The 26,769-nt window shown below is 39.3% G+C and overlaps 2 protein-coding genes and 1 long non-coding RNA gene across 5 annotated transcripts; 1 reads left to right on the forward strand and 2 right to left on the reverse strand.

The window, feature by feature from the left end:
- Positions 1–1,672: 1,672 nt before the first annotated feature.
- On the reverse strand, positions 1,673–3,647 carry LOC135344336 (uncharacterized). Its single transcript, XR_010397419.1, has 2 exons — positions 3,342–3,647; positions 1,673–2,636 (listed from the first exon to the last, which is right to left on the reverse strand). It is a non-coding gene; the product is annotated as an uncharacterized LOC135344336 (long non-coding RNA).
- Positions 3,648–4,999: 1,352 nt separating this feature from the next.
- Positions 5,000–25,640, reverse strand: LOC135343837 (staphylococcal nuclease domain-containing protein 1-like). Of its 3 annotated transcripts, none has more exons than XM_064540855.1 (13): positions 25,498–25,640; positions 23,437–23,509; positions 22,990–23,096; positions 22,593–22,783; positions 21,672–21,837; positions 21,368–21,491; positions 21,141–21,207; positions 21,004–21,056; positions 16,277–16,331; positions 15,921–16,013; positions 12,890–13,000; positions 8,518–8,562; positions 5,000–5,227 (listed from the first exon to the last, which is right to left on the reverse strand). In XM_064540855.1, the coding sequence occupies exons 6-13, from the start codon at positions 21,469–21,471 to the stop codon at positions 5,162–5,164; spliced, it is 594 nt and encodes a 197-aa protein (XP_064396925.1). In that variant the 5' UTR covers positions 21,472–21,491; positions 21,672–21,837; positions 22,593–22,783; positions 22,990–23,096; positions 23,437–23,509; positions 25,498–25,640; the 3' UTR covers positions 5,000–5,161. The 3 variants fall into 3 exon arrangements, with proteins under 3 accessions (XP_064396925.1, XP_064396928.1, XP_064396927.1); XM_064540858.1 differs by lacking the exon at positions 25,498–25,640 and adding an exon at positions 23,660–23,681; XM_064540857.1 differs by lacking the exon at positions 25,498–25,640 and adding an exon at positions 23,617–23,674.
- Positions 25,178–26,412, forward strand: LOC135343835 (uncharacterized). Its single transcript, XM_064540850.1, has one exon. It carries the CDS (start codon positions 25,480–25,482, stop codon positions 26,287–26,289), a length of 810 nt encoding a protein of 269 aa, XP_064396920.1. The 5' UTR covers positions 25,178–25,479; the 3' UTR covers positions 26,290–26,412.
- Positions 26,413–26,769: the final 357 nt, after the last annotated feature.

The following is a 26,769-nucleotide window of genomic DNA, read 5'->3' on the forward strand; positions in this document are numbered from 1 at the left end:
TTGGTGGGGTTTATTTCTGTGCTCTCTAACATTCCAATCAGTGATTGTAGGCACTCCTTGCAATTGATTCTTGAGTGAAACAATAAAACTGTAGTTATGTGTGGAGGAATTTATATGCCCTAGCTCCATTTGCTGCATGGCACTTGGTTGCACCTGCAGAACCTTATATATATAAGTACTGTAGCCTTGCAAATACACAGACAAGTGTGTTTGCAAACCTGTCATCAATAGTGGGGGGAATGTGTGCATTATCTTCAGGGTACACACAGCTGCTGCTGTACGTTTGTTTTTGTTTATAGGTGTGTTATCCAGGGTGTTCCTCGATGTTATGTCAGATATGTATATCATTGGTCTATTGTATCCAATCGGATTCAATTACGAGCTTGAAAGAATGCATGTACGTCGCTTAAGGGCATAATAAGTAGGAGGCTATACATGTACCAGCTGGGGGACTTTGTTCGATCGTGTATGAAATGGGGGAGTAGCTATAGAGGCTGAACTATGTTGCTACAAAGCTAGATGATGGATAATGATTAAGAAACACACAACAATGAAAATGCATACGAAATGTTCTTTAAGTATAATAATTATGGACATGTTAGGTGGTGATAATCGATGGTTAATCATTAAAAGTGATAAGTAGTATCCACTTGACACACACTGTTCACGAGCACACAAGGTACCTGTATGTACGTGTTAGCATTACACAGAGCCGCGTATACATACTTGATATAATGAGTTTAATTTATAGTTATACCAATAATTACGTTCGCATGGGTTTCGAGTAATTTGATATGTCAACAAAAATCATCTTGCATGTGCATGAATGGACACAATAGGTAGAGTGCAGTGGTGAAGCCTTAATTGTATATCCTATGGACATGGCTGCCATGACGATCATCATAGAGTGGGCGTACGTACAGAATTGTAGTAACATGCATGGCTGCAGTGAAAAGGATAAGAAATGTACCACATGCAAATTATATGGATTTTATTTTGTATAGGTATAAATTGGGTTTAATTTTCTAGATATCCATGGCAACTCACGGCTGTCGGGTTGACGAGGGGTGGAATGAAAGTACAGAAAAAAAATGTTTGCAAATATTGGATGTAGTACAAAGGAATTCCTCCAGCAACAGCTAAGAATTTAGAGTCTAACATTTGATCAGTGGCTTTGTGTTCCGTGACAAATTTTTATTTTTGGCACAACCTTTGTAGATATGCAATTGGTATAAGGAACTGTTGGTGTATTCGTCGGATATCACTAGCTAGTGTGATTGAGCTACAAACGGTAATAGGTGAACAATTTGGCAAATAACTTGTATACATGTACAAGCTAGCTATATAGTAGCTAGCTATACCCAATGAATGCAGAAAATGCTCATAAAATTAATTGTGATTGTCTTACTTCTTATTACGCATTATGCATGCAACTCAACCATTTGTACATGCACCTCTGAACATGTTTAGACTTAGCCTCGGTCCCAACTGGCCGATTTCTTTTTTAAGTTGAGGCTGGGAACAAGGCTATAGAATAGACTAAATTCTCCATGCACTACATGTTATGTATAATAGCTACTTAACTCATTCATGCATGAAATGTAGCAGCTATTATTGTTAATACATGCAATTATTACCAAGAGTATATAGTATATAATTATACTCCTTAATATGACGTTTTGCACGAGTTTCATAAAATCATTAAACATGTACATGTACTAACAAATTGAATGAGTTGTGCCCTGCACAAACGGAGATGGTAATGATTGCACAATGTGTATAACTATGCCTAGAGAAACGACACAAATAGCCTGCTGGTGATAGATAAGTAATAACAGGTTCAAAAAATTGAAATTAGTGTCCATAATTATAAGGACATGACAATGTAGCGTCTCTTAGACACCAAATAAAAATGTATATGCCATAAATAATGTGAACAATTGTGGGAGATAGATTGGGTTCACTTTATCCGTCACAATTTATTATATATCATTTATTGTTGCCAATTACCCGTGTGCAAAGCTGGCAAGCACATTCTATATCTTTTGCGATCCACACCTTGTGAGTTTCAAGTTGCCCATTTTGACAAGTGAACATCACTTTTTTGAAACCAATCCTGTGGCTTCGCGAGGTGCAGCAACGACAGTTAGATATCGTATAGGGTGCCTCTGCTTTGACAAGTGTCTCACTTCGACAGAAACCACCGCACATTGGAACTAGGATTTCTTTATCATTACATCCTTCGTGGGAGACTGTGATTTTGCCCCTCCTTTTTTTGCACCGGTTTGCGTCTTCTATGCTTGAGGACTGGGGCGGCGTTGAGCTGGGTAGCGATGCAGCCGTTGGGCTGGACGACGAAACACTTGAGCTGGCGATAGGTTGTTGGGTGGTTGAGCTGGGTAGCGATGCAGCCATTGGGCTGGACGACGAAACACTCGAGCTGGCGGTGGGTTGTTGGGTGGTTGAGATGGGTTCTGTTATGGAGTCAGTAGTGGTATTCTGTCCGCAGCAGTTGTTTGTGCAAATGAGCAGAAAACACAGAATTATCAAGTTTTTCAGTTTTGTCCAGGACTGACTGTGTCTATCACATGATGTGGCTTGTATATACGAGTCCATTCTCTTTCTGTTGAGTTATTCTGTAGGGAAGAAACGAAAATGAAATACAAAACCTTTAATTACATGTCACTTAGACAATTAGGACACTTTTCTTATCAATATATTTACATTTTTACTCCAAAAACAAATGTTTAAATTTTGTCAGAATCACTACAGGTTAGCAAAGATTAAAAAGATTATTGTCATCATTATTATATAACAGGTTGGTCACGTATGGTGAAAATTGCTTTGTATAGTTCAGCAAAAATGTACAGGATGCATGCAAATGCCCGGCTAGTCTAGTCTATGGTAGCATCTAATCAATACTAGTATCTATAAATACAGCAGTTCTTCCTGTATAAATATGCATGTACTTTACCATTGTAGTATTTATACTGTCTAGAAAAATAGCCCCAGGCTGTACACTACTTGTGTCTACCATGCAGATATTACATAATGGTAGATGCATTAACTTATTAAATAGGTCACCTATCTCAGCAGACTACTAGGAAGTACAAATATAAACTACCATTGACACTTCGTGATTATAAAAGCTATGTTATAGCTCTGAGCCTGAGGCTATATACTGAATACTTCGGAGTTTTCCGGTTTGCAGGGGCAACTTTCTCAAAACAAATTGGAGGACCAAATGTGGTGTTGGTGTCTTATGTGCTTCCCTACAAGCCAACAGCTCCATGGCAGCTATAGCAACTAAACAATGGAAGTCTGCAAAAAAAAAATCTCACCTTTAAATTTAGGGCCAATGAAGAAAGACTTGGTAGTTTTTGCAGAAGATGTGAGCTCTCTCAGCTTTAATTCTCTTGTTTTGTTATCTCTTGCTATAACATAAAGGCAGTAGGATTGTTGCTTTTATGCATGCATCTAAACACAACAATGAACAGGAAATGATGATTATGACGCGTTTGTGTCATAATAACTTACCAACTCGCATTCTGTCATGCAGTATTTATATACATGTGCACAATGCTATTGCAATGCAATGCAGAGACATGCAATCATTATTAGTTGGCTGCATGCATGCTCATGACAAAATAGCTAGAGGCCAAAAGGTTGGCACTGTGTCAACACAACTAACCTATGGGTCCATAGTTATAATCTAATAAGCCTAATTTAACGGTATGCAAATGAGGGCGCCACTGAGGCGGACGATGCTGATGTTTACAAGTCAATTATAATAGCATACTTCTGCTGTATTATTTATAGGATATAATTATTGATTAATTATTATGTCTCATCCAAAAGCCCAATGTGTTTTAATTAATTACACGTGCAGTTTTTTAAAGTGCAGTGGTGGTCCACATCTGCAAGTGGCACTTGCAACACACTTGTACAGCTACAAAATTGCATTAGTTGACAACACCTGCAGAGAAGCTGAAATTTCGATATTAACAGGTCAGGTGGAACCGTCTCCTTGGTTACGAAGCCAAGAGACAGACTACTATATAGAGCGTATGCATGGCTTACTACAATCTATGCAATAAAGATTATCCGAAAATATCATCAGACAGGCCATGCAATTATGCAGTAAAAAGGAACCTATGTATATACACAACTCTTTTTTTGGATTTGTATGGGGGGGTGGCAAAATATTCGCAGGTGAGCAATGGTTGTGGATCTTATTTTCGTGGTTGCTGCTTCACTACAAGTAAAGGTAGGCAAGGTCGCTTCATTCGTGGGGTAAAATATTTATGGTCAGAGCTTCAGCCACGAATATTTTGCCCCCCCCCGCCCCGGAAATTACTAGCTATAAGGTATGTGTTCAACCACCTCAATAGTTACACAAACAAGCTCATATTTGTATAATTAAACCAAAGCATACCGATGGCTCCGAATTAAACTTAACCATCCAGTCATGTACTGAGCAGGTGACTGATGATATAAAATGCCTATATACACATATGCTTCCACAATTGAATTTGGTGTGTGAAAGTCACCAGTTATAGCCAGTACATTTCCAATTTGTGTAATACTTTTGTACGTTCACTGTTCAATTAGATACAATTAATGCCACCCACTGTTTTCCCAAGGAGAGCAAAAACAATTGCACTGTATCTAACCCAAACATGCAGTTTTTCATGTCAATAAACACTCAAGCACACACAAAACCAAAAATCTTAAATTTAAATTGTATCTCACACTAATTATTGTTAATAGACTACATTGCTATAGCCACTTTGCCAAGCTTAATTTATTAATTAGGGCCCGTCCTTGAAAACACAATTAGTATATCCATAATAGTGCATTGTATTAGCATAATTAGCGAGAGTACCATTGTTATAGTCTCGACAAGCCCTTACAGAACGTTAAGTGGCATACATACACTTACCGAACCTTGTACTTTAACGGACATAATTATGATGACATTTTGGACGTACGTTAGATTAAATTGTAATTGTAATTGTAACATCATAATTCCTGACAAAAAATTTTTTGAAAATATAGAAATTCGTTTCGACACACTTTTGACATAATCCCTAACTATACGAAGCTATAAATGCTATAATTATATACATATATATTTATATACATAAAGTTACTTCTTTTTTCATTTCTTGAAGCCGAACTCTGTCGCCATGTCTGAAGTACTGTCGCCGTACACCCACATGCCCACCTACAGAAGAAGAGGGAGAGAGAAAAATGACCTCACAATGCAATTTAAACTGACTAAGCAATGAATTCCTTTCTATTATATTACCTATTAACAGCCTACATACTACATTTAAGTGGTGTACAGAAGAAGCTGCATAGTTGTTGATATGACTACAAACCCTCTAGTTCTCCTACGCCAAACCAGCTTAGGAAACACCCGTTAGATTATCACTGTGTATCAATGGATGGAGTGTGATGATGTAATGCAGTGGGAAACCGATTGTTTGTATTTGTTAGGAGAACAGGTTTCCCCTCGGAGTACACATTTTAACGTACTATAAGCGCGTGGGGTAGATACTCAATACAACTGGCTGCACGTCAAAAACAAAGCCGTAGGTAGCTCAATAATAGTTACCACTTACTAATGATTGACTTTTAATCTAGCTAGCTTGTATATAGGTCATTCTTGCTTACAACGAAGACAGCCTAGCTCCATTTGGAATGTTCAAGCCGTGTGCGTACATGCAATACAGACACCCAGTGCACAAGTACAGACACTATAGTAAGTACTCTATACATGACCTATACATGTACATACTTCCACTACAGAACAGGTGGCGACAACAAGCAAGTGTTACTACTCTATTCTATGGCCGAGGAAATCTGTTCTCATTAACCCCAAACATAAACAATTGTTTCCCACTGCATTACATCATAACATAATAATTATAGTGACAGGAAAAGGAACTAGCATAGCAGAGTCCATCATGTGTAATTATGTACACACAGTTGAGCTAATTGAGGAAGCAGTAGCTGAATAAGTCCACAATATTTATATCACTTGAACAAATTAATTTCAATCAGGAAATGATCTTACTGTATGGGGCCTCGCCGACTGTGTACGTTACGTTACGTATACATGTATATACAACATGCTGTAGCCCATAAACCCCCTCAATTTACAACAAAAGTATAATGTTACAAAATTAACAAACAAACATTAACCAAAATTCGCCGATATTTTGAGCGTGTATATATCCCATAACCACGGTAATTAGTACTCCCACACCCTCTGCATTTACAGCTAGCAACAGAAGCAACAGAAGCAACAGAAAGTGCAGACTGTAGACAATCACCACGTACTTGACTTTCCTAACAACAAGAAAGACAACATAATGATTACATAACCTGTAATAACATGACACGAGGCTTAATTTCAATGGTAGGTGAAGCTTAAGCTATTAATTGGACAAAATAATTCACAATTTTATTTTTAATGTCAGAGATTATAATTATGATCACATTATAATTATTATTATCATGATTATAGAAACACGAAAATGTGACTAGAAGCCTATCCATAGAGAAGCACTTTATTTATCATTGAGCAGTTGTATCAGTCTAGACACACACACACACACACACACACACACACACACACACACACACACACACACACTACCGTCTTGCGCATGTAGAGGCTTAATGAAAACTTACAAAGCTCAAGGTTATGTAACTTCCTTTTAATGTTACATGAGTATAGAAACTTGACGCTAACTTTAATAATATTATTACTAAATGCCACAGATCACACACAGGCACACATTATTAGGAATTTGATCCCAGGGTTGCCACGGCAATTTACAATGCTCACACACTCCAGATTCTGGCAGATTATAACCAGCAAATATAATTTATGTACACAAAAAAACTAATTTTGGCGGGCATATTATATTTCAAAAGAACAATAATTGGTAGAAATAGATAGTTGTTCGAACCACATTCTAGCAATAACCTAAGGTACTTTTATTATAACAAGCTACTAAATAAGAGAGTTAGTTACATGTACAATAGAAAACCAATCTCTATCATGTTCCGAAAGAACAGTAAAAATGATCAATTCCTATTGTACAGGATTACATAATCACGGCAAAACCCTATCGCACTTAAAGAGCAGATGCCTTACCTGCATACAGTCCGTATTTAGGATTACATAATCATGACAACTCTATATATCGCTTGCAGAGGAACTTAAAGAGCAGAGCAGAGCAGACAGGCGCCTGTTGCCACTTACCCATGAATGCTACCTGCCCTTAAATGTAAATTATCAAAGAGGTACATGACAGTGCTTAATTGGCATCACAAAGCCAACCCTTACAACCGCAGACAGAGGAAAATTACAAAGCCTATCTTTAAATGGATGTGAACACACAAAAAATGATCAGGGTCAAAGTAACAAACTGAGAGCTACCCACGAAAACTATAAGGCACATACAGGGGGTATACATAACAACTTAACGGTGACCGACTAGTACAAAACAAGTGCCTTCTTAAGGGAAAGAAACAAAAGTCTTAGACAGACTAGAGATGCACTAGCTTTGAATAGCCATTAGATAAGTGCAGGAAGAAGAGACACTAAAGCCACACATACAGCTAAAATACTGAATTCAGTGGAACTCCTTCTTTGGGAGTATTTTCAAAACACGCTAGGGTCATACACTTGGCGTCAAAGTTCTTGCCATTCGTTGGTCTCCAAATTTAGAATACAAAGAAAAGTTCAGCATACCTTTGAAATGTGCTAACTAAAAGTGTTACAGTCGGCAAATATTGCAGTTAAAGAGACGCAACTATGATGCGGTTATTCATTCTCTTGAGTAAATGAATTTTAGACCCTTCCTTAATTATAGGCGAGGGGGGGGCTAAAGACAGGAGAACAAAAATATAACTACATGAGTGTATAATAGTTTCACTGCACACCTAGATGCAATACTTCAAGGAACCGTTTGAATCCAAAACAGAAGCTTGTTGACTGACTTCAAAGCACTGGCTCTTACATAAATATCCTCTTAGAACTGAATCTGAAGTCCCTTTAAAGGCAGTTGATTGGGAAACACATAGCGGACATAATTACAATAATATAGTAGCTACCAAATAGCTATCAGGTAAACAGCCTACTAATGGGACAGACTGTAACACACGCGTTCCTATTAAGATGAAATAAACAAACCACCTCATACCCACGGCCTGGCTTCCACCCACTCACTCCGTGTACAAGGTGTGACCTCAAGCCCATACCACACGAATAGAGCACTTTTGTAGCTTCCGAATATAATTATTGTCGTTATAGTAAACACGGAGAGCTGGCGATGGTATCATGTTACGGGTCAGCTGAAGGGTGCGTACAACGGAAGCCCTAGGCAACGACTACACACCAAGGCTGAGAATTTTAATTACTTAAAGTCGAGGAATTTAAGAGTCAAAAAATGGAAAATCTAATTATACCACTAGAAATATCAAAACGTACAAGCTTACCCTATTTTTCCTTGCTTCCCCTTTGGCACTGCAGTACTCCCCCACCTGAAATATGAAAGAGATAAAATAAGTCGAAAAAAAAATAATAGTAACTACAAGGGCACTTCCAAACCAAATGTGTGCCGTCATGTACTATACTGTCATGTGTTGGCATTACATAAAGTCTGTACAGATCTACTCTAATAAAAGTACCGACAGGACTAACACAGTACCGTATAGAGGGTAATTTTCGTGGGGCAAAATATTCGTGGTTTTTGTGGTTGAAGGTCTGACCACGAATATTTTACCTACGAATGAAGTAACCTTGCCCACCAGTGCAGTGCAAGCAGCAACCACTATCCACGAAATGACTAAATACTGCTCAACCACGAATATTTTGTCCCCCGAAAATTACCCGCTATACGGTATACTGTACGTGCGTTTTCTCTAATGTGTGTGTGTGTGTGTGTTAGGATCGACCACACACAGTACACACCACCACAAAAATGCGTGTATAAGGTACTGGTGTTGATAAACGAATACTAGTAGCCAGTAATTTAATTATGCTGAGTTCACCGGAGGTCGAAAGCACTTAAATGGGGTACAAACACTCCGTGTGTTTATAAACAATACACACAGGGGTAAGGGGGATGAGAGTATTGATAGTTGATAGCATCGTGTGCGGTATTATAATTAGGTTAAAGTTGACCGTAATAGAAGTCTCAAAACACAGCAAACTGCCAACATTAGATCAATATGTACACTAACAATTAAACCACAAGCATAATAAATAAATTCTATTTTTAGTAAATAAATAAATAATAATATTACGTACATAATACTCTGCCTATCCACCTCCACCCCCACCCCCACCCACCACCCCTCCTTACTATAACACAAGGACTCAGAAAGTAAGTATGCTGGTACACTTAAAACAAGCATAATAAAAATAACCCTATAGCGGGTAATTTTCGTGAGGAAAAAAATTCGATTAACTGGAAAACAGTGATTTTCGTGAGTTTTAAATTCATTGCATATTACTGCATTGCATGCATTACGGTAAGCCACGCCCACGTTTCTATGGGGGGAACTTCATGTAGGCCAGCTTGCCCACGAAAATTACCCGCTATACGGTAATACGTACACACACAAATTTCAAAGTAATTAGAAGTACAAAATAATTCTAACGGTGAAAATGAATATTCTAATTTGCAATTGCATAATTACAAAGCAACAAGATTGAAAATCAAAGCTACTTAGGATGCTAAAAAAGGTGCAAAAATTTTTCTTGTGCATATGACAGTATTCTAATTATGCATACACAGCCAACAAGGTGCACTTTTGTAGCCAAGGAGACAAAAGAATTAATTCGAGCATGCAAATGCATGGGCATATACAGTAAGGGAAAGGTAAATTGTTTTGACGAACGAGATCAAGTACCACTTTCATAGCCGTGGCAACGGCACGTAGCCGGAAAATAGATGCCATTTGTAAAATAATAATTATGAATAAGTATAAACATACGTTAGCTTTGATGATTACGCCATTAGTCTGGGAATGTTGTCGTGGGTTACGGCACGTATCCATCCCTTTCTACAACAGCTTTAGCTACCACAAAACGGGATACACGCATGAGCATAAGTAATGGTGTACGCACGTACAGATCTACATGTCTTGATAAGACGTACTTATAAAAATTATGGAGACCTGTATGTATACAATAGAGGGAAATATGTTTCCCGGCAACATAATATGTGACGATCTCACATTTTACTTTCGTTAACACACACGCACGCCCACGTTTCTATGGGGGAAAACTTCATGTAGGCCAGCTTGCCCACGAAAATTACCCGCTATACGGTAATACGTACACACACAAATTTCAAAGTAATTAAATAATTCTAACGGTAAAAATGAATATTCTAACTTGCAACTGCATAATTACGAAGCAACAAGATTGAAAATCAAAGCTACTTGGGATGCTAAAAAAGGTGCAAAAATTTTTCTTGTGCATATAACAGTATTCTAATTATGCATACACAGCCAACAAAGTGCATTTTTGTAGCCAAGGAGACAAAAGAATTAATTCGAGCATGCAAATGCATGGGCATATACAGTAAGGGAAAGGTAAATTGTTTTGACGAACGAGATCAAGTACCACTTTCATAGCCGTGGCAATGGCATTTAGCCGGAAAATAGATGCCATTTGTAAAATAATAATTATGAATAAGTATAAACATACGTTAGCTTTGATGATTACGCCATTAGTCTGGGAATGTTGTTGTGGGTTACGGCATGTATCCATCCCTTTCTACAACAGCTTTAGCTACCACAAAACGGGATACACGCATGAGCATAAGTAATGGTGTACGCACGTACAGATCTACATGTCTTGATAAGACGTACTTATAAAAATTATGGAGACCTGTATATAGAGGGAAATATGTTTCCCGGCAACATAATATGTGACGATCTCACATTTCACTTTTGTTAATACACACACACACACACACACACACACACGCACGCACGCACACACACACGCCCACACACACACACACACACACAGCCACAGGCAGTCGGCTCTATACTGTATCCCTAGGCCTCGAGGCACAATCAAGCATTATGTAAGGAATGACAAATGTACATCTTTTAGAAGTTGCATGCACTAAAAATTAAAATAAACGCACATATTAATTATACACACGACAATACAGTAATTTTTTCTCAGATGTTGAAATGTCCGTTGCGAAGCATTAAAAACAATATGTTCTGAAATGAGAACTATACATAACTACATGTACCATATACCGTATAGCGCGAAATTTTCGAGGCACTTATATTTCGTGGAATGGCCTCTAAAAACCATTTCGTTGCACAATGTTCGCGGAATGACTGCTTACCGGAAGCCACGCCTTTAAATATTTGCACGATAGCAGGTAATTCTAATTAAAGAACAATTTTCGTGGACTTAATTTTCGTATAGAATTCTAACCCACGAAATCCGCGAAAATTAAGCCCCTCGAACATTTCGCGCTATACGGTACGTGTAAGTATGGAATCTAAAACATGCAGGCTACATAATGACATTACCCTTAGTTAGTTTCAATCACGATTGGTTCGAGTCTTGTCGTCGAATTGGGACATCGCCCTAAGGCAACATGACCTCACCATCCAATTACTCAGCAGTCTGGCTGGTGTCAACAAAACAGCACAAACAGCACATTACCATGACTATGTTGGTGTTCTACAATTAAAACACGAGCATTGTGAAAATTGTTTGCAGGCAAACATGGTATCCTTGGGAACTCATTATCTTACTAATTCAAATCGGTTGCCGGCTGGCTATCGCACTAGTTTTGGTGTACATACTAATTAATTTCCCGCGTGCCGAATAAAGTACTAGCCAATTTTACGTGGGAATGGAAGCTGGAGCAATTAACAGAGCTAGATGACATCCCATGCAGTAATTAACTAAAGCACGTATGTTGATTGATTATTTGTGGAGAGCTTTGACATTCCAACCACACTCCAATGACCTCTATACAGCTAATACCGTATAGCAGGTATAATTATGTCAAGGGAATAAATGTTCGTAGTTTTCGTGGATTCAACTATTTTGCAGCATGCATGTGATGTTACATTAAATTCGGAGGTTTAAAATGTTTGCTACCCAATGGAACATTTATATACCCTCGAAATATACCCGCTATATGGTACTCTCAATATTAATTAAATTACTCCAAAATTGTACACATTCCATAGTATAAACTTCCGTGGAGGAAATCTTTCAAACAAACAACGCTTAGGAATTACCCGAAACCTCGATGAAAGAGCATCGCAAACTACAAAACAATTATGTAATAATAGAGCGTAAACAAAAGAGGCATTGCAATAAAAGAGTTCGAACAATGCCAGCCAAGTTAGGACTTGTTGTCGTAAAATTAAAGATCGAATGACAACATTCCATGAAGAGGCACTAGAAATAATAGGCGGAGACGGCTATAAGAATTTCAGAGAACTAATAGTTGCACCGCTTTTGGGATAAGAACAAAAACAAATCAGTAGAGAAATGAGGAGCAGCAATTAGCGTGATGAATGACATCGGCAACTTGACTCGACACGTGCCAATCAAAATTCTTTTCGAGGGCATGATTATTACATTATAATAATAATCAGAAAGACAGAAACGTGATAACATTCTTACTATAAATACAGAGACTACCGTGGGCAAGCTAGACCTCGACAAAAATTTTATATACGAAAACGTAGGCATGGTTTCTGGAATGCATGCAATGCAGTGCACATACGAAATTTTTACTTACAAAAATCACCACTGTTCACCGAATTTTTACCCCATGAAAATTACTCGCTATATACGATATTCACTTACAAGTTTTGATAGCCTTCGATCTTTACGTTTGTCAACTCTGGCCAAACCTTCTGCTATCATCTTCCGAGTGATATCCGTCTTATCCTCGCTGTTGAGGAGGGAAACGTAGCTCTGTGGGGGGTAGTGTGTGTGTGTGTGGTGGGTGGAGGTAGTGTGTGTGTGTGTGTGTGTGTGTGTGTGTGTGTGTGTGTGTGTGTGTGTGTGTGGAGGTAGTGTGTGTGTGTGTGTGTGTGTGGGGAGGTAGTGTGTGTGTGGTGGGTGGGAGATAGTGTGTGTGTGTATGTGTGGGGAGGTAGTGTGTGTGTGGTGGGTGGGAGATAGTGTGTGTGTGTGTGTGGTGGGTGGGAGATAGTGTGTGTGTGTGTGTGCGGGTAGTGCGTATGTGGGTGGAAGTGCATCTGAATATATAATCTAGCAAAATTATTTTCTCTCATTGCATACATACTTGGAAAATTAATCTGTAAGTACACTCTAAATCTAGATACAAACAATAATCAGGGTTTCATACAGGATTTTTTGCTAGGGGGGGGGGAAACCTGCAGACCAAAGGTCGGCAGGTTTCGGTCGGCACAACGTAGGGGGATCCGGGGGCATCCTCCCCTGGGAAAATTTGAAAAAATGGTGCTCTGTGGTGCATTCTGTTAGATTTTAGTGGGCATTTGCTGGTGTTTACTACTCTCACCTGTAAAAACCACTTTACACCTAACTAATGATTTTATTACATCATAAGTTGGGGAATTGTCAGGGGGGGGAAATCCCGGGGTTCCCCTACCTCTGTATGAAACCCTGATAATAATATTATGCAAACATCCTTCCTTGCCAGCAGCTCATGCAATTCCTGGGGCACATGTACGCACACCACACATATGTGACCGTGGTGACACCAAGAATGCACTATGTTTATCCTGTGTGTTTCACCACCTGAGGGCTAAAGTGTGCACACACACTTGCAAGGATAACATCACACACACGCACGCACACCTGCACAGTAGCTGGCCAAAGATTTATGTCAAATTATATAACAATCAGGTCCACACACAGGGAATGGCTAGCCTGCAGCTGACACCACACATCCCATGAATATGGTTAGCTTGCAGCCCATTTGTTGGCACAATAGAAGCTCTACTAAATACAAACAGATTGTTTACTAATTACAGCACTTTTATAGACGCACACATGATATGGCATACAGCACTAGTAGAACCTGTATTATCCTGAACCTCGATTATTCAGCTTGACAAGTTTCTCTGAAATTGGGCATGTCCCTTGATGCGCATGCGCAATTAACAGCTGTTACCATGGACACAGGCATGTTTATCTTCTGCACATATGCAGACACCCACGTGCACTAAATTTGCATGTACTGCCAAATATTTGGAGACAGGTGCCGCTACAATCTAATCACCAACAAGATCAACGTACTTGATGTAAAAAATACCTAAGGATTATGCAAGAGATAGACTAATTGAGATGTTGACATGAATGCATACTGTTCTGGTACTAATTTAAAAGCTAATTACTGAAATCGAGGACTCGCTAGCACCTCCAAATATGCTCAAAACCAACATAAATTGTTGGCACTTGAGGCCAGAAGCACTTTTTATTTACATACTCGCCATTACAGATAATAGAGCTGGTTAGGGCACGCAACGCTTGAGTAGACACTTCTCTTTGATGTGGTCGAAAACATTAGAATTACGTAACAGAAACACTTGACATTTGTAGTACACGTTGCATACCTCTTTGTTATCAGCAACAGAAAGTAAATACTTGACTAACCTCATATCCAGTAGACATAATTACAGCCCATGATTTATTCTAAAGCTGACATGAAATAGATCATTGACATTGCATAAGCTTAGAGAGTTTATATATCAACAGTTGACCAGTTAGACACAGCAGGATAACGTAATAAACTGTAGAACTGTGACTAAAATTTCAAGACGACATAATAATTTATAGCAGGTTGTTGAATCCCTGAGCACGAATATTTTACCCACGAATGAAGCGACCTTGTGACTAAATATTGCGCAACTACGAATATTTTGCCCCACCGGAAATTACCCGCTATACAGTATCTCTATCAGAGGTTATGGAATAATATAATTATACAAACTAAGACACTTTTAAAAAAAAATCTGTACAGCTGTTACATGACTTTAGAAACTACCGTATAGCGCGAAATTTTCAAGGGGCTTAATTTTTTCGCGGATTTTGTGGGTTAGAATTCTACACGAAAATTAAGTCCACAAAATTGTTCTTTAATTAGAATTGCCTGTTATAACATGCAAAGATTTAAAGGCGTGGTTTCCTGTAAGCAGTAATTCCGCGAATATTGTGCAACAAAACGGCTTTTAGAGGCAAATCCACAAAATATAAGTGCCTCGAAAATTTCGCGCTATACGGTATATCTAATAAAGCGACCACACACACAAAAAATGCTATTAATAAATATATAAAAATATTCCATACGAAATTACGAGTATTTTCCCTCTTATAGAAGTGAGTAATGTTAACCGGAACTGCCAACACTACGCTAATTGAGCAGGGGTGTCAACACAATGTGGTCATACAAAGTAATGTTAAATTCCAATTAAGCCAATCGACGTTTTCCTTGATCAGTTAAAATCCTAATTCCTAAACATTATTATACGTTTATGGCAACCTCCAAACGGAAAACCTTTTATAATTATCATGTACAATTTCCGCTAAGTAGATAAATATTTTTATACCTCAGGCAATTAACAATTTAACCAACCTAGGAACGTGAATACACCTTTGACATATAAGCACATCCCGTGTATACACACGTTATGTAACGGCCATAGTAGCTGCACACGTAGAGCAATTAAATGGTCTTTGTAGCTGGTACATAAATATAGATAAGCCAGTTAGGGTCTAATTACTACTGTACATTAAAGAAGGAAATTTCTTTTATCTACGCTACTACACACTACACACATCATTATCTCAGATCAAGAATCTACAAAAAATGTACATGCCGTTACCATGGCAGCAGGAGCCCGCTCACCTGCCCAGTGATCCTATACTCAGCATTGAGGAGCAGTGTTTTGCCCATGACCTCCTGACAGAACAGAGCGAACGCATCCTTGAGCCAATCCTCCTGAAAATTAAAAAATCCACAAAAGTAAGGATAAAATTATTTATAAATTATGTATATTTGTCAAGATACTGTATATAAGATTTCGAATGCTCCTTCTTTATAATCATATTTGGGAATGACACTGCATGTACAAACCTGCATGGTTGAGTTTTTAGCTCAGTGCAAAATATAAAATTCGTATGTCTCCTTTGAGAGCCTTTTACATTTGATTCCAGTAAATTAATGAATTAAAGGAAATATAATATGTCATGTACGTGACTTACATCATCAGGAGGAATGATACAGGCTAGGAAGTATTCCTGAGCTTGAGGGGGTTGGCTGTGTGTGTGTGTGTTGTGTGTGTGTGTGTGTGTGTGTGTGTGTGTGTGTGTGTGTTGTGTGTGTGTGTGTGTGTGTGTGTGTGTGCTGTGTGTGTTGTGTGTGTGTGTGTGTGTGTGTGTGTGTGTGTTGTGTTGTGTGTGTGTGTGTGTGTGTGTGTGTGTGTGTGTGTGTGGGTGTGTGGGTGTTTGTATGGCTGGTGTACACACACAAGGAGAATTCCTCTCACAATTTAAACACTGCCCACTTTAATCAATCAACAACAACAAACAAACAAACAAACAAATCACATGATACCTAGGTACAATAACAGTATCCCAGCTAACATCACTATAGTTATTAAAAATCACACGTAAAACATTTGCCTGGATACAAGATCCCGCTACTTTATAAGGAATGGAATTAAAGCCTAATCAAATCAACGAGAGGATCACACATACGTTGTACTAAGTTTAACGTAAATAAACACAAACGTAATAATGACCGTGTCCACGTCACAATTATGGTATAAACAACTTATTAGTTGATGAGGTCAAACTGGTCATAATGACACATTTCCTCTACATTTCTTCAAAGTTTAATCGTCAGCAATTTAAGTATGAAGCTTGCATGACCTATCATCGTATATTCACTCAAAAAATCTTAAACAAAATATTCAGCAGCAGATATTATATATATTTAATCCATTGATAGATCACTATAATTTTATTATAAAGTGGTTTTGATGAGGTTTCAAGATCCTGCTCTGAGGCTTGAGGCATACAGTAAATTAAAGACACAAAAGTGCAAGCTAAGCCACAAGTTTCCACGAAAAAACTGACTCAATTTCCTCTATATACCGACCTCACCATTCTTTCACTAGTACGAGTGGAATGGCGTGCCGTCAATAGTCTCGGTATTCTACATATTTATTATTGAATTAAACCCGTCGAATATTTATATACAATTTCCCTTAACCCTTGGGTTCAACTTAGCGAAAGAAAACAGACAAACGTAACAGGTCTCGATGGATCGAGTATTACTGTTGCATCATTGACATATGTGATAGACCCTCCATCACATAACTATAACAATACGGGTTCCCTTGCCCGACGAAAACAATAAACAAGCGAATATGATCATCGATCATCAGACGCACCTCCCTGAGGTAATTTGATAGACACTTCAACAGCAAAACTCCCCAAAACAGGGTAAAATTAACACACCCATGCATACAGCGTGCTTCTTTGCTGGGTGAGGAGAAACCTTAAGCCACATATACATAACAATAAATGTTGCCTGAGTGACATCATATATTATGTACCTGTTACGACTAACTGCTCAACCACCATTATTTACACAATTCAGAGGAGTCCCTTTTATAATGGTGAGGAGCAAGCTAGTTTAGAACGTCAACGATGTACAGGCTTATATTTAATTTGTTAATAAGGGTTTGTTTTGATACTCTAAATTTATCATTTGGGACACTAACTGCCTTGGCCTCTATGTATCAGTTTGCCAATGTTCAAGGATGGCCGTTAAGAGGGGTTTTACTAGTTGTTTCATTGTAGGTATTCTATATACAAACTGTCTGCAGAGTAAAGCTATTATAGGGATATAGTATCACATGCACGGGATAAGAGAAATCGTGAGGTCTACTTAGTCCAAATTTGCTTAGCTTCTTATAAGCTTGCTTCATGTTTTAACTGTTGAGCAGAACTATGTACAAATAAGCATGTAACACTGGCGATGGGCTATAACTTAATTAGAGTGTAAAGACACAGATAGTGTGGCATGATATCTAATTACTACTATAGTCTCATCACCCGCCCTCATTAAAAATATATCAACAGCACACTCACTGGCACCCCATCCAGACAGCTGCATGTTACGATTATATAATAGATTACATAACGCACATCCCATACACGTTAATTAAATCATCATGAACCCCTAAAAGTATTTTGTCTTAGGTAACAACATCAGCCCACAGCAATCTTGACTTCTGATAAACTTTCTAATTGAGTCCCAATTCACCTAGTTTCTTGGTAAAGAACTTGTTTTGCTTATATACAGTTGTGTTTTAATTGTTGAGCAGAAATATTGACAAACAAGCAATTTAGACAATGACGATTACTAGCTACTAGAGTGATCTTTACTATGCCTCGAGGCGTAACTGCACAAGGGATCCGATAAAGCTGACTGTGTGTGTGTCTGTGTTCCAGTTGTAACTGCTCAACGGTTGCAATGCGACAAAAACTAATAGCTTCTATAGGCTTCTAGCCACGTTCTCTTGTATCTTGATTCGTAGATTAGCAAACTAAAGCTTCTTTCTTGAGTTATGGCTAGTTTAACTCACATTGAAGGCTGTTGCAGTCTTTTCAGGATCTTTTGTAGCATCATTTGTTCGCACAAACGTTCTATTCAACTAAGCTTCTCTTCTTATTAAAAATGTATGGAATTTAATTCGATTATAGTCAAAAATTACAAATGCAAACATTTATTTCATAATAATTAATTACCTCCTCTATAACACTCTAATATAGTTTTTGAGCGAGCAAAACATGGCGAGAGCCATTAGCACAGCGCAGCTTGCAGCACTCACTTAATTATTTATTTAGAGGGAAAAATAATTAACTATTAAGCCATAAAATATAACAACCCTCCCCTCAACGGCACCCCATCCACACAGCTGCATGCATTTTACGATTACATAATACACTACATACTGTCACATATTAATTCAATCACATCCCATTGAAGTATTTCGGCTTATTCAATAATGTCAGCCCACAGTAGCTGTAGAGACAAGCTACAGCCTTTTCAAAGCTTGTATGAGCTAAAGAAGCAGTTAGCAAAGCCTCAAGATTCATTTGCAGCAAAAAATAACTCATAGAGCGTACATAGCTGGCAATCCAAACCTCTTGACCACCTGTTTATAACGACCAAAAGGCTGTTCTCCAATGGTGTCCATTTTATGGAAGTTAGTTCAACTGTATATAAATACATACAACTACACGTAAAATAAAAGCAGATGGAAAAAGACCCCACCCCCTACAAATTGGGGTTTGTTGTGTAAACATGACATTGCACTAAACACGACATTGCACTGTGTAATTGTCTTAATTGTTTGTTGAGCACACAGGAGCAAACGAAATGCCTGTGGGATCATCAAAAGGTTGCAAATTCAACTAATAAACAACTGATTTTGCAGTGTTGCCTTAGGGTAGACATGTACAGTACAGTGCAGTGCCAAGTGGTTTAATTACCATACACAAAGCAAAGGAATTTAACTAATGGGGTCAGTTGGTTGTTTGAGGCATAATTATTGTCTACAGAGGTTAATAGATTTCAGAGAAGAAAATTAACGACAGCCTAAAAAAATAAAGCTGCCAAACTTGTCCCATTCTTACGGAAACCTAGGTCACATAGTTGCTAGGGTGGTAGTAGAATACACCTTGCAATAACATCATTTCCATGGCAATACTTTGGTATGCGACGTGCGGCCAGGAACATAGGTACCGGTTTTGTAGGTATAACCATGAACACAGTTTTGGCTGCCAGATAATGAGTGTAGTAAGAGTAGAAACAGAGTACGGAACATTATAAGCTTGTTTCTAGTCATTATGGTTACACATATGGATGTTGGGGTCAACGTGTGTAGGCGTGCGATAGTGACCTGTACACATTGTGCGGCTACTTCAAAGGCCCTTATCTCATCTGCTGGGGCGTGTGGAGACAAGCAGGCCGTGTGCTGACCGCCTCAGGGCAACCACTAGATGTATAGATACATGTATAAAGTCCCCCCAGCTATAAGCTACCGTATTACTGGAATGTTTTTTGGGTGAAAACCTTTGCGAATGAGCCAAATCAGTAGAAAAACTGACCCTTTGCAATCTAACTATTGCGTTCTGGAAATTATAAGGATCGTGTGTATTTACTAGTACTAGTTTAGGTTTGCTTGTTGTGAAGTGATCAACGCTCGCAGAGTTTGCACATGGTTTGATGCTCATAAAACATTCTGGTAATACGATATAATTATATAAAAAACATCGAAATTCTTAACATATACACATACTTCCTGGTATCACTTTAATGAAATAATACGATTTATGGACTTTCGAAACGCTTTAAAGTTTGAAGTTAATTGTTATAATGCCTTTAGGCGACACTGAATGTGAACTGTGCCACGTATGTATTCAAATATCTGCATACTGTAAGCTTTAATTTGGTTATATACATAATTTCCTGCATGCCCTCAGTGACATAATTAATTTTGTGGACCGACGCGCTTCAAGGGTTGCCAAAGAATGACAAGGTGTTAGGGTAACTAGCTACATGGATTGGATTTCAGACAGTGCCTGGTCTGGACCATTTCACATCAGAACTAGAACTATCATTACACGACTGTACATGTACACTCGTGAGAAAAACACAATTCTGCGCAAATAAATATTGCAAGATCCACTTTATTTAGCCAATTCCTACCCAAAACACGTTTGAAGTTAGTCTAACACATTACCGGCTTTGTACGTTGCAAGGCAACTGATGCTATCAACATAAGCACGCACGCGTACTTCACCATGGTAACCGTTACATCCCATCTCTACAGCAAAGCTATAGGCGTATATATAATTTATAATTATAACGGACACGTACGGACATCACATGACAATCACATGACCTGACTCACTTCCGGTAACCTGCTGGTAAAGCTGAGAGGCTTGACAGTGGAACAACTTGTTTCTGCAAAAAGAAAAATAATTATAACGCGGCACACATAATGGGTAAAGATCATTAACCACACACATGAAAAATGCAACTACTCACATTCCCGTAATCCATGTAGAGAACGTGAGCTTTCTTTCCTTCGATTCTTTCCACTTTTGCCCGATACCTGAAGTGGGAGGAGTCTGTTTAATCATGCACGACCGACTATTATAGCTCTATAGAAAATGTCTCCCAAATTCTCCACAAATATCAGTGCTGCTATGAAATACAGTGCTAAAGTAGAAATTATAGGCTCAGGTTATACGTACAGACACAGATTTTCTTACCATAGTCCGTCTGTGAACTTTAGCACGCAGAGCGCCCCCCTTGTAGCGTTGAAGGAACCAGGGAGGGGGGGGTTGGCCGAGAGGTCATTTCTTAGTTGCTCCATGAGTGTGGTGAACTGAACACCTGGCAAGCACGGGGATAAAGATGGTCTCTTATGCTTACTTACTATTCAGGCTAGGCTAAAAAAGAACGTTATCCATAAGTTGTCCTTTCTTCACAAACCACCACCCACACACACACACACATACACCCCCTCACATATATACACATACACCCCCTCACATTCACTCCACACACACCCACCTTGGTCGACAAGTTGTGCCCAAAAGTTATTTGGGCTGACCACTTCAGTGACAACAATCTTCCTATGATTGACCTTTCTCTCGGGCGGAGCACTATCCTCCCCCGGGGTCACAGCAGCCGCCTCCCCCTCCTCCGCCACCTCGTCAGCAGCTGGCTCTACATAGTCCTAGTACAGTAATTCGTGGATACAATGAAACAGTAAAGTGGACCGGAAACATATAATGTGTACAGTAAAACAATTAATGCGTGTAATAACAGAGAGGCTTCACTGTAGATTGTAAGCAAAACTTATGTAGCTAGCTACCGCATTACTAGAATGTTTTGCGAGCATCAAACATATGCGAACTTTGATCAATTTGCAAAAATTAAATCACAAAACCTAAACAATTACACACGATCCTTGCCAGAACGCAATAGTTAGATCGCAAAGGGTTGGTTTTTCTGCTGATTTGGCTCATTCGCAAAGGCAAAATATTTTAGTAGCAAAATATTTTAGTAGTACGGCAGTACAACCCGTCAAACTAGTACTGACTACTACTACAATTCTCAGCCATAATGGAGCATTGCACAGCGACTAGTAATACATGTACATCAACACAGTGCGGATGAGCACAGCTTAAGTCTGTTTGTGTTGAGTTTGACCTTCATAAAGTTGTCATAACTTTGTCATACTTCACTGAAATTCAAAGTTTCATATACCATTGGATTCCTTGTTAAAAAGCGCTTCTATCTATATGTCTATATGCTGTAGAGCTGGTAAGCTCCAACCAGTTAAAAGTTGCATGTTCCGTGTAGAAGTCCCAGGCATACTTGTCTACCACATAAAGCATACATGAAGCCATAATTGACCACATAACTTCCGGGGTTGAACTCAACGCAAATAGACTTTAGATGGACAATAAATATAACGTTAATACTGACCTCCCAAAGCTTCTTTCGTGCATTCTTTGCTATCTCCTCCGCCTCAAACAGTGATTTTCCGTACTGAGATCTTTCTGCTGACAGTGCAAATACTTTACACAGTCCCGCCTCTAACAACAGTACGGCAAGGTTCTTCCCGTCAACGAACACAGATTGCCTCCCTTGTCGGACGATTCCACTTCGACCTCTACCTGGGAAGGCAATAAATTGAATTTTGTAGATTATACGGTAAATTAACATAAATGCAGCTAAGATTTGAACCCTGAACCTTGCGATACAACAAGTATACAGAAGCAAAACTATGTAGATAGTGGGTGCTAGTAATACAGTCATTATATTTGAACCCTGAACTTTGTGAATACACACATGTGCGTACAGTTGGATATCATGAACACACTTCTCTTTGCATGATGAGTTCCTTTGTGAAAGTAAGAGCTTCTCGTCCGAATGGTTCCCCTGATTCAGGCCCATCACTTGCCTTGGGGGCACGGGGACATTGCAGACCTTGGGGGGAGGGAGGGGTACTATGGTAATTTAACACTCTGTCAAGCACATGTAGAAGCTAGTCTCTGTAACATGTCTATATTAGTAAGGGGCTGGTAATCGACCATAACTTTAGTTCCGTTGGTTCAACAATGTTAATTTCGTACTTTTTTGAAAGCTTAGAAACAGGTCTTTCAGATTCTGTCTTAAAAACAAACTAAAAATGCAGGGGAACCCGTCACCCAGCGTTAAATGAAGCATATTTGAACGGCCTATAACTGTATTACCAAGTCTTAGGGGGCATGCTAATTATGGCATGTAGCTGATGTATACAACATGCATGTGCTGTACATGTACTCACCAGCCATAATGAAGTTGATGAGGCAGGTGTCCTTGGAAAGGTAGAGCTTGGCTCTGGACCCTGAGGCTACAAACTACAGGGGCCAGGAGTTAGAATACAGTTGTGATTTTTACAATGATGGCTCTAAGTTAAACAGAGGATAAGTACTACCCACCCCCCACACTTCCACTCTTCACACACCTCCACGAGGGCCACTGTACGACCAACTACTCACCCCCCACACCTCCACGAGGGCCACTGTACGGCCAACTACCCACCCCCCACATAGTCTCATTAATCAGCCGCACCTTTGGTGCCAAAGGTGCGGCTGATTCATGAGACTACCCCCACACAGCCCCACTCTCTTCACACACCCCACACTTCTATGGTTGGAGTCAGAGGAGGGAGGACAAGATTATAACCTTAGCTCTAATTAGCTAATCATCACGACCTTTTAATTACATTCTTTGAACGATTCATCTTTTCTTTCTTTATAACCTCTACATATTGGGGACACACAGAACTAGAACAGTACGAGTGACAGGCAATTCTTGCAGGCACAGAGCAAACCATACAAATAAAGGGGTGCTAGAAGCTGAGACTGTTAGTGTCATTGATGTTCTTCATGTTGGAGACACTCTGAACCATGTTGCAGCTTTATCACAGAGACAGGAGTGCCTGGGGTGCTTCTCACAGGGATCTTGGAGACAGGAGTGCCTGGGGTGCTCCTCATAGGGATCCTGTCTCCAGGATCAAGAGTGCGGCTTCTCACAGAGACTAGACAAGATCAGAGTGCCTGGGATGCTTCTCACAGGGATCTTAGAGATAGGAGTACTTGAGGTGCTTCTTATAGGGGTCCTATTACCTTCAGGTCCTGACAACTTGGCCTCCAGTAGGAGAAAAGGCTTACTTTGCTCTAGCTCTCAGCTCTTGTGTCCAATATGTAGAGGTTATAAAGAAAGAAAAGATGAATCGTTCAAAGAATGTAATTAAAAGGTCGTGATAATTAGCTAATTAGAGCTAAGGTTAATCGTGTCCTCCCTCCTCTGGGTTGGAGCATAGATTGAAATGGAAGGGGATTGGAAACGACCAGGACTCCCTGTGTAAATGTTTGAAACACTCCGCGTTATGATTTCGCGCTAGCGATTATTTTTGTATTGACCGTACTACTCTGGTTGTGTTTCTAGCTCTCCTATCCACTAGCGATCACTCAGAGGCTGGGAGGTTACTCTAGAGAAGTAAGTTTACACCACTGACAAGCTCTAACTTGTCTAAGTCCGCTGTCTTTACTCTGTTTTTGAGTATAGCTTGAATTACTCCAAAAGACATTGCTTGACTTGGTTATTATGTATCTAAGTGCTATATAGAATGGTTTCATGCCATGGATAAGCTTTACTGTTCATAAACGTTTGTAGTAATAGTCCTTCAAACTGCTTTAGTATACTTTTAGACACACCACGGGCCTTGACCTCTCACGACTTCATAGTAAGGGCTATTCTTTCTTTTATAGCATTTATTTGTTTAGTGATAGTGGTTGCATTGCTTAGTCGACCTTTTAGAGCTATATTCTCTTTACTTTTTAGAATATTCAACATTAAAAGTGATCAATTTCACCATTTCTATGTACAGCACATTGTATGGCAGCCAAGACAGGTAATGAGCATGCTGACTATAAAATAATCCCTTTGTAGTTTTAGCCACGCCCTATAACGCGGAGTGTTTCACGCAAACCTTTCGTTTCCAATCTAGTCAAGACTACTCCAACCATAGATTGAAAAGGAAGGGGATTGGAAACGAAAATTTTTGCGTGAAACACTCCGCGTTATAGGGCGTGGCTAAAACTACAAAGGAATTATTTTATAGTCAGCATGCTTATGCAGTAAATAATACACATCATCACAACAGGTGACAAAACCTCTAGTTGACTTAATAGCTTCGCAAAACAAAAATTACCCCTATGAAGTCCTCGTACACCAAATCAACACGAAGAACAAAATAAAAGAAACAAGAAGAAATACAGGACTGCAGGTGGCTAATGAGATACAAGAGTCTCTCACACCACCAATGCAATTAGCAACAGACCTTGCAAGAGAAAAAGGTGCCTCCAGCTGGCTCACTGCTTTACCGCTAGAAGAGCACGGATTCGCACTCCACAAAATAGTATTCCGTGATGCCATTGCCCTTCGGTATGGCTGGCCCCCATCGCAGATCCCCACAAACTGTGTGTGTGGCCATTCTTTTTCAGTGCAACATGCCCTCTCGTGCCCTAGAGGAGGATTCCCCTCAATTAGACACAACGAGCTGAGAGACATCACACCATCGCTTTTAAAAGAAACTTGCCATGGAGTGGCCACTGAACCGTCTCTACAACCCATCACAAGCGAAACATTCAACAGAACCACCGCAAATCGACAGAACGGTGCCCGTCTTGATGTAGTGGCTAATGGTTTTTGGGGAAGTTCTTTCGAGAGAGCGTTCTTTGACGTTAGGGTTTTTAACCCATTTGCTCCCTCGAACAGACACTCCTCTCTAACCGCATCTTATCGCCACCATGAGAACCTGAAAAAGAGGCACTATGAACAACGTATAAGAGAAGTGGAGCACTCCTCTTTTACCCCCCTGGTCTTCGCTACCACAGGTGGCCTTGGCCCAGCAGCTGGAGCCTTCTACAAACGCCTGGCCAGCATGCTCTCAGACAAATGGAAGCAACCATACAGCACCACCATTGGCTGGCTAAGATGTAGAATATCTTTCTCTCTACTCAGATCCTCCATCATGTGTCTGAGAGGCGCCAGATCTTCGAAGTCATCTTTCAACGGCCATCTAGCTGCTTCCGTGGACCTCACCATTGCGGACTCCAACCTCTCTGTCTAAACTCTGAATAATAATAATATTATAGCTTCACATTACCCTGCCATATCTATATATTAGCCTCAGTCACTCATTCATTACATGTTTATTAACATTTCAAAAAAAAAAAAAAAAAAAAAAAAGAAAGCATGCTCATTACCTGTCTTGGCTGCCATACAATGTGCTGTACATAGAAATGGTGAAATTGATCACTTTTAATGTTAAATATTCTAAAAAGTAAAGAGAATATAGCTCTAAAAGGTCGAGATTATATTTTCTTTGTTTCCAATTGATAAAAAAAAAAAAATAAAAAAAAATCTATGCACTGAGTAAGCATGCAGTAGTGCTGACTCAGCACAATAATGCGCATGCTCAGAACAGCTGCAGCTGGCTAGCTAGCTAGCTGTAGAGTTACTAGTGGTAGCAGAGAGGTAAGTGGTGGTCGCTTATAGAGCTGCAGAACCCTGCAATGTATACCGTACACGGCGGTAATTTCCAGTACCA

This window comes from Halichondria panicea, chromosome 11 (assembly GCF_963675165.1).
Source record: "Halichondria panicea chromosome 11, odHalPani1.1, whole genome shotgun sequence".
Classification (NCBI taxonomy): domain Eukaryota; kingdom Metazoa; phylum Porifera; class Demospongiae; order Suberitida; family Halichondriidae; genus Halichondria; species Halichondria panicea.